Raw genomic sequence first — 8,344 nt, 5'->3', positions numbered from 1 at the left:
GCTGAGGCTCAAGGGGGCCCCTAGAGGGGTGGGGTGGGGGCACCTCGCCGCTATGGTAACCGGCCTGGCGGTCAGGCCGAGCCCTCCATTTACATTATGCAAAGTCCCATCCTGGCGGGTTTGAGAGGGAAAGCTAAAAACCCCGGGGGCAGCCGTGGGGGCCGCCTCCCCGGAAATGCACCTGGGGCGGTTTCTGCAGCAGGGTTCCTGCACAGGAGCCCCGGTATTGGCGTTGTAAACAAAACCGGCCTATTTGCATGCCCTCTGTTTGCATGCATTTGTCTTTGGACTACAGAGCGCAACCCTGGGTTCTAGGTAATCAAGTGAAACCTGGAGGATCCGCTTAAAATTTCCGAATCAGAAAACTGGGAGCTGGGGGAAGGGGGTTCAACTCAAAGCCACGCCCCATCCAGTAAACTGAGGCCCAGGTAAAAGGACTCCAAAACCCGCAGCTCCCTGAGAGCAGCCCCTCGCTCACGTCCCCTCCCTGCCTCGCCCCGAACAAGACTCTGAGTCGGCACCAGTGCGAGGTCCAGAGAGGAAGGGTCGCCATGCCGCCGGGTTTTGCATCCCTGCCGTCACCCCACCCAGTTCCTGAGTGGGACCGCGGCCCGGAAAGCCTTGCAGAAGGCATGAAGTGGCGCTGCACCTCGCAGCGGCCGCCTGTCATTCTCCTTCACCAGCCCAGCCCGGCGGCCCAGGAGCGCCCGCCAGCATGTTCTTGGGGGCAGCCGGCCTGGTGGGCCTGCAGCTGTCCATCTTCTGTTGCTGGGCGTTCAGCTGTCACACAATGGAGCCCTCTCCCGACTTCAGCCTCCCCGGGGATTACATCATCGGGGGCTTGTTCCCGCTTCATTCTGTCTTTGTGGACCTGAGAAGCACACCTGGGGTGACCCTATGTGACAGGTGAGCAGAACCATCACTTGATCAGACCTGGGCCTACAGGGCCCCTCTTCCTGTCAGCCTCAGCCTGGGACTCGCCCTCTCTGCCCCTGGGCTTTATTGGGGCCGACATGCCACCCCCTGTACTGCCCCTAATCTGCAGCAGCCACCTGCAAGCCCTGGTCAAGCTTCCACCTGGTTTCCACTTTGTAGGACTTTTATTTTGTCCTTGCTGTTAGAGTGCTTTATGTTTTAATTCTTTCCAGGTTATTTGTTGTCTTTGTGACCTAACGAACTGGTAAAGAGCAAACAAAGGTGGCCTTTCCCCTCTTCCATCTCCTCCCCCAGAATTCCCAACTCTTCAGACTCCCAAATGGCAAGTGTGGTTCTCTGAGGGGAGCCAGTGGGAGACACAGGGCAGCAGGTGCATCAGGGGTCAGCAAAAATAAATAGGGGGATGATTGTAGGGTATGTGAATGTATCTCAATAAAACTGAATTGAAGAAAAAAAAATAAATCAGGGGAATGCCTTACAGCTTGACAGCCTAGGCTGAGAAAAACAGATGCCTTTCTTAAACATTTTTTTTATTGTGAAATATAATATATATACAGAAAGTGATATCTCAAAATACAGTTTAATGGGTAGTTATAGAGCAAATTTCAAAGTATAGTATGGGTTACAATTCCACAATTTCAGGTGTTTCTTTCTGGCTGTTCTAATACACTAGAAACTAAAAAGATGTCTATATATGATTCTGTAGTCATAACCGTTTGTTAAATTCTAACTTCTCTGCTATGACTTCTCCCTCTCATTTGATCATTTTCTCAATCTTCAGGGATATTTGGGCAATGACCACTCTAATTCTTCATGTTGTAAAGCGGTGTTGACATTACGGGGCAGGGGTTGCAACTGATTGATGTTCTGGGAGAGACAGGTACCTCTAAATTTCAGGGCTTATCTGACATAGGAACAATCTGGAGGTTTTATAAGGCTTTTCTTTTCAAGAAGATAGCCCCTTACCATCTGTACCAGTCACAGATTCCAGAGGCTGGAGAATGTGACCAGGGCTCCTTCTGCAGGAGATCCCGGAACATGACAGGAGCATAGCTGGAGGACGGAGCTGTGTGCTACTGGGGTCATGGATGTATGGGATGGACAACTGACCTCAGCTGTTCCTTCTGCCCTAGAAGTCTAGGGTTCTAGGAGAGCAAAGTGTCTCAGCAGGGCCTTGCCGTTCTCAGCTCTCTGGCTTGGCTTCTCTTTCCTTCAGGCCCAACAGCTTCAACAGCCATGGCTACCACCTCTTCCAGGCCATGCGGTTTGGCATCGAGGAGATCAACAACTCCACATCCCTGCTGCCCGGTGTGGCCCTGGGGTATGAGCTGTACGACGTGTGCTCAGAGTCGGCCAACGTGTATGCGGCGCTGAGGCTGCTGTCCCGGCAGGGGACACACCACATAGACATCCAAGAAGACCTGTCTCGCTCCTCCCCCAGGGTGGTGGCCGTGATTGGACCCGACAACAGCAACTGGGCCACCACCACTGCCATCCTGCTGAGCCCCTTCCTGGTGCCCATGGTAAGCCAGGGCCTCGGCGCTGTGCCCACTGCTCCCCGGACAGGTCCATCCCCACCCCTCCCGGCTCTCACGGCTCCTCCAGTGCAGGTGGGGGTGGGTTGGCAGGAGCTGCTGTGCCATCTGTGGCCAGCCTGGCCCCACGGACCTCCTGGGTGGCTTGTGCACATTAGTCAGGTGGCAGAGGTCTCTGCCCTCACGATGGCTGCCCCTGCAGACTCTCAGCCCTCCTGGACAGCCCCGTGTCCCTTTCACGCCACTGTCCTCTGCTGCACACTCTCCTCCCACCTGCTCCCGTCACCTGTGTTGGAGAACCGAACACCCCCCACTGGCCGCCCCAGAGCTTCCTCACATCGGCCCACCCCTGTTCCTTTCTTCCTCCTTTGCTCCTGGCCCAGAGGTGGTGGGGCCCTCGTCTCACTGTCCCCTCTCCTGTCCTGTCCCCTTGGGCCTTGGCCCACCAGTTATGCCCCCCTCCTCTGCCTGGTTGAGCTCGCCCGAGTGGCTCCTCTGCACTTGCAAAATCTCTGCCTCCCAGCCCTCTCCAGGCCTTTCTACTCGTCGTGTCCCACTCTCCGCCCTCCCACCGAGACTTCTCAGTGCTTCTCCGTTCTTGTGTGCGCCTTCATATTCCCGTTTCCTCTTCAGCCCATGCCCTGGACTCTGGCCACCACTCTTGTCCCTGCTGTGACCTAAAAGACCTTTCGAACCTTCAAGGCCAGGGAGTGCTCTCTGGGCTTCTTTGTGACAGGGTGACCCGTCCCTCCATGGACCTCTTTCCTCGACACCTATGACCACTCCCAACCCCCACGCTTCTCTCCCTTGTAGCATCTCTTCCCCCCTCTCAGAGAAGGCTGGGGGTGCCCGGATACAGAGCCGTGCCCCTTGCTGCTCTCCCATTCGCAGGCAGGCGGTGGGCTCCGTGGCTTTGACTTCCCCTTCTCCAGCCACACTTCATCTCCAGATGCCCATGGACATCTCCTCTTCCTGGACCCAGGTGGCCCCAAATGAACTTCTCTCCCCTACCTGACAAAATCCTCTTTTCTTCCTTTGTCCCTTCCTCAGCCCATCAGGGGGTCTCTACCCATGCCGGAAACCCAAAGTCCTACCGGACTCCCCGTGTGAAGTCAGTTATCTTTGACCCTCCGACCTCCACCACTGCCACACCTTTGAGTCACACTCTCTCTCCTGTCATCTCTCTCCTAGATTATTTCACCAGCTTTCCAAGGGTGCTCCATGACCCTGGCCTTTTCCAACATGTTCTCACTGAAATCAGAGGTGAACTCCTAAAACACAAGCCTGAGTGTGCCACTTCTTGGCTAATCCTTTAGGGGGTCCCTGTGGCCTGCAGGCTGAACACCCAGCCCTTAGCATGGAGAGTCGGGGCCTCCCTACCTGGTCAGCCACACTCACTTGCTCTCTCCTTCCTCCTGGCCTCTGCCTCTCCAGCTCAACAGAACTCCTTGTGGGTCCCCACAGCATAGTGCTGTTGCATTCCACGCACACAAGTCTTGCTGTCTTTGCTTAGACTGTCTGACCCTCTCATCCCTCAAGCAGACTCCTATTCCTCCCACAGAACCCTCCCGGTAAGGCCCATCCTGCTGTTCACATGGAGCTTGACCTCACACATGTTGAGCTTGGCCGTGTCTCAGACCTCTCTGCATCCCGGTGTCCAGCATGTGGCCTGGCACTGGGTGGTGGTGGTATTGTCTCCAATCGGGGGGATTCCACTGAACCCCAACCCAACTCTCCACAGATCAGCTATGAAGCCAGCAGCACGGCGCTCAGCATGAAGTGGCAGTACCCCTCCTTCCTGCGCACCATCCCCAGCGACAGGCACCAGGTGGAGGCCATGCTGCTGCTGCTGCTGCGGTTTGGCTGGGTCTGGATCTCGCTGGTGGGCAGCGAGGGCAACTACGGGCAGCTGGGGGTGCAGGCGCTGGAGGACCAGGCCACTGAGAGGGGCATTTGCATTGCCTTCAAGGACATTGTGCCCTTCTCTGCCCAGGCGGGTGACGAGAAGATGCAGAACATGATGCAGAACCTGGCCAGGGTCAGGACCACTGTTGTGGTTGTTTTCTCCAGCAGGCAGTCGGCCAAGGTGTTCTTTGAGTCTGTGGTGCTGGCCAACCTGACCGACAAGGTGTGGATTGCCTCAGAAGAGTGGGCCATCTCCTCAAACGTTGCCAAGGTGCCCCGGATCTGGGGCATCGGCACGGTGCTGGGTGTGGCCATCCAGCAGAGGCTTGTCGTGGGCCTGAAGGAGTTTGAAGAGGCCTATGTCCGGGCAGAGAAGGGGGCCCCCAGGCCATGCCCCAGCGGTTCCTGGTGCAGCAGCAATCAGTTCTGTAGAGAGTGCTCAGCTTTCACAGCAGACACGATGCCCCAGCTCGGAACCTTCTCCATGAGTTCTGCCTACAACGTGTACCGGGCTGTGTACGCCGTGGCCCACGGCCTCCACCAACTCCTGGGCTGTTCCTCCAGGGCCTGCTCCCTGGGTCCAGTCTACCCCTGGCAGGTGAGGCAGCCCAGCCCCAGGTAGTCCACTGAGCATCAGCGAGGACAGCCTCTCCTGAGGCAAGCAAAGGGGCTGCTCTCCAGCCACCCCAGATGCTGTGGGTGTGGGTAGAGGCCGCGCCAAGGCCGCTAAGGGGCTGACCCCTTCCCATAGGTGAAAGCTTCTCTTCTCCGAACCTGTCTCCTCCTACCCACCATACCTTGGAGGCATCAAGTACAGGATCCAACACTAAAAATCCCTGTAAAGAGCCTTCATTAGAGACCGCCTCTCACTCGGCGAGCTGGTTGGCTCCTAGGAGGGAAAGGGTCCGAGGAAGGGATCAGACCTTCCAGTGGGCTGAAACTGCACAGGATGGAAGCCCAAGGGCCTTTGGTACCTGCTTCCCAGGCCCGCTGGGGCAGAGGAGGGCAGGTGGGGAGCAGCCTGTGTTGTCTGCGGTGGCTTCACAGTGCCTGTGTGTTTCAGCTTCTGGAGCAGATCCGGAAGGTGAATTTCCTTTTACGTGAGGACACTGTGACCTTTGATGAGGAAGGGGATCCCCTCAGCAGCTATGACATAATTGCCTGGGACTGGAGTGACCCACAGTGCACCTTCAGGGTCATTGGCTCCTCCACGTGGCCTCCAGTTCGGCTGGACATAAATGTGACCAAGATCCAGTGGCACACAGAGGACAACCAGGTACCGGGGCTGTGGCCACTCACCAGGTGAAGCTGGGGGCATTGCTGACGCGACTTACCCAAAGCCACCTCCCCAGCCCCTGCCAGAGAATTTCCACGGGTGGCTGGCAGACAGATGCCTGCTGGATGTTGGTTCTCACCACGAAGGGCTCGGTGCTGGGAGTGAGCTGTGAGGGCAGACGTGGGGATTCCGTCCCTTTCTGTTCCCTTGACTTGGGCCCCTTCACCTGAGTGGTTGCAGAACACCTGTGGCTTCTTACAGGTGCCCGAGTCCGTGTGCTCCCGGGACTGCCTGGAAGGCCACGCACAAGTGGTCCTGGGTTTCCACCACTGTTGCTTTGAGTGTGTACCGTGTGAGGCCGGAACCTTCCTCAACAAGAGTGGTGAGTGAGCACGTGAGTGGGAGGACAGCCCAGCGCGCCAGGTCTACAGAGGCAAGGACCACCTTCGGGCCACAGTGCATGCGTACCCAGCCCCAAACCAGAGCCCGGCCACTTTGCTGCCATTTGGGTACAGGTTAGAGGACACCTGCCACCAGCCTGAATTCAAGCAGGGAGAAAACACCCACTGAAAAGCCTCAGGCTTAGGTATGTCCTTTATTAAAGAGCTCCCATCACACTTCCTAAAGACGCAATCTCATCCTACATTCAACCTCTATCCACTTTGATGTAGTTATTGTTCTCTTAGTATACTCTCCCCTGCTACCTGTATAATGTCCCTTCTATCACCCATGCCTGAGACAGCCACAGCCTCAAAAAGCTCAGCCTGATGCAGATACTAGGGAATCTGCAGCAGACAAAACCAGCATGTCCCACCCGCGATGCCAGGCTGAGGTCAGACAGAATCCAGGTAGCTGAAGGTGCAGCCAGTGCCAGACTTCTGAGGCTATATTCTTTCTCTTGATATTTCTGCCGCCATGGGAATGTATCTCTTCTGTCCTCAGAGAGTCAGAACTCGGGAGAAACCACAGAGCAGCAGGGCGGGGAGATGGATTTGATTAGTGGAAGTGCCAGGGGAGGGAAGAAAGCGCTGCCTGCTCCGTTCTGATCAGATCCTCAATGGATCACCCACTGGGGGACCTCATGGTTTGCAAATCCCTTCTGGGATCAGGAGCTATCCAGAACCTTCCAGTGTGTCTCCAGAGTCTGTAGTTAACCCAGCCATATTGAGGACGTGCTTGGCCTTGGGGCCCCGGGCAGGGTTACCCCCCTCACTCCTCTGGTGCAGCAATCCCAGCATCAGGTAGGGTTCTGAACGGCCTCCCTTATCCTGTCCTACTCTGCTCACCTGGCTCTCAGGAGCCTCCTCCACCTTCCCTTCCAGACCCCAACACGTGCCAGCCTTGTGAGAAAGAAGAGTGGGCACCAGAGGGGAGCCAGACCTGCTTCCCGCGCACTGTGGTGGTTTTTACCTGGCATGAGCCCATCTCTTGGGTGCTGTTGGCGGCGAACACACTGCTGCTGCTGCTGCTGGTTGGGACTGCTGGCCTGTTTGCCTGGCACCTCGACACCCCTGTGGTGAGGTCAGCGGGGGGCAGGCTGTGCTTCCTCATGCTGGGCTCCCTGGCAGGGGGCAGCTGTGGCCTCTATGGTTTCTTTGGGGAGCCCACTCTGTCCAGGTGCTTGCTGCGCCAGGCCCCCTTTGCCCTAGGTTTTGCCATCTTCCTGTCCTGCCTGACAATCCGCTCCTTCCAACTGGTCTTCATCTTCAAGTTTTCTGCCAGAATACCCACGTTCTACCACGCCTGGGTCCAAAACCATGGTGCCAGCCTGTTTGTGGTGATCAGCTCAGTGGCCCAGCTGCTTATCTGTATGACTTGGCTGATGGTGTGGACCCCGCGGCCCACCAGGGAATACCAGCGCTTCCCCCAGCTGGTGGTCCTTGAGTGCACCGAGCCCAGCTCACCGGGCTTCATGCTGGCTTTTGCCTACAAAGGCCTCCTCTCCGTTAGCGCCTTTACCTGCAGCTACCTGGGCAAGGACCTGCCGGCAAACTACAATGAGGCCAAATGCATCACTTTCAGTCTGTTCTTCAACTTCGTGTCATGGATTGCCTTCTTCACCACTGTCGGCGTGTACGAGGGCAAGTACCTGCCCGCCGTTAACATGCTGGCCCAGCTGAGCAGCCTGAGCGGCAGCTTCAGCGGCTACTTCCTCCCCAAGTGCTATGTGATCCTCTGGCGCCCAGACCTCAACAGCACCCAGCGCTTCCAGGCCTCCATCCAGGAGTATACGATCCGCCGCCGCTCCTTCTGACCGGGGACTGTAAGGTTCTCCTGTCGAGCAGAGGGCGAGGGTCCTGGGGGTTCCCGGAGGCTTTGGGGCTCCTCAGCCCGGGCTTGGGATGTGTAAATCCACAGCCCAGGCTTCGGGCTGCTAATAAAGGAGTGACAGTGTGTCTGGGCCTTGGCTGCGCTTCCTGTCTGTGGAGGGTGGGGCGTCGCCTCTTCAAGTCTGGGGAAGTCACGGCGGGACCACCCCAAAGCCGGAACCGCGGGGCTCTGCAGCAGCCTGGCACGCCAAGACGCCCGGCTTGGCGTTGCTGGGCAACTCAGCGGGCGGAGCCCAGCGACCAAAGAACGCTGCATGGCCCCACCCCTAAGCTTTCCCATTGGCCGTGAGCCGAGTGGCCCCGCCCCAGGGGCCGGACCTAGAGTCCCCGCCGCTCCGAGGCGCTCCGCCTCAGCCGGCGCG

At 57.5% G+C, this 8,344-nt stretch overlaps 1 protein-coding gene across 1 annotated transcript; it reads left to right on the top strand.

Annotated features, from left to right (window-relative positions):
- Window positions 1–49: 49 nt before the first annotated feature.
- On the top strand, window positions 50–8,047 carry TAS1R1 (taste 1 receptor member 1). Its single transcript, XM_037828639.1, has 6 exons — window positions 50–906; window positions 2,153–2,459; window positions 4,213–4,974; window positions 5,440–5,652; window positions 5,914–6,034; window positions 6,975–8,047. Exons 1-6 carry the CDS (start codon window positions 716–718, stop codon window positions 7,904–7,906), a joined length of 2,526 nt encoding a protein of 841 aa, XP_037684567.1. The 5' UTR covers window positions 50–715; the 3' UTR covers window positions 7,907–8,047.
- Window positions 8,048–8,344: the final 297 nt, after the last annotated feature.

The sequence above is a fragment of the Choloepus didactylus genome, chromosome 2 (assembly GCF_015220235.1).
Source record: "Choloepus didactylus isolate mChoDid1 chromosome 2, mChoDid1.pri, whole genome shotgun sequence".
NCBI classification, from domain to species: Eukaryota; Metazoa; Chordata; class Mammalia; order Pilosa; family Megalonychidae; genus Choloepus; species Choloepus didactylus.
This window is presented reverse-complemented; position numbering and strand designations above follow the sequence as displayed.

Coding starts and splice junctions, on each gene's coding strand:
- TAS1R1 (XM_037828639.1), top strand. CDS start 716: ATGTTCTTGGGGGCAGCCGGCCTGGTGGGCCTGCAGCTGTCCATCTTC. Junction 4,975..5,439: donor GTCCAGTCTACCCCTGGCAG/GTGAGGCAGCCC, acceptor TGTGTGTTTCAG/CTTCTGGAGCAGATCCGGAA. Junction 6,035..6,974: donor AACCTTCCTCAACAAGAGTG/GTGAGTGAGCAC, acceptor CTTCCCTTCCAG/ACCCCAACACGTGCCAGCCT.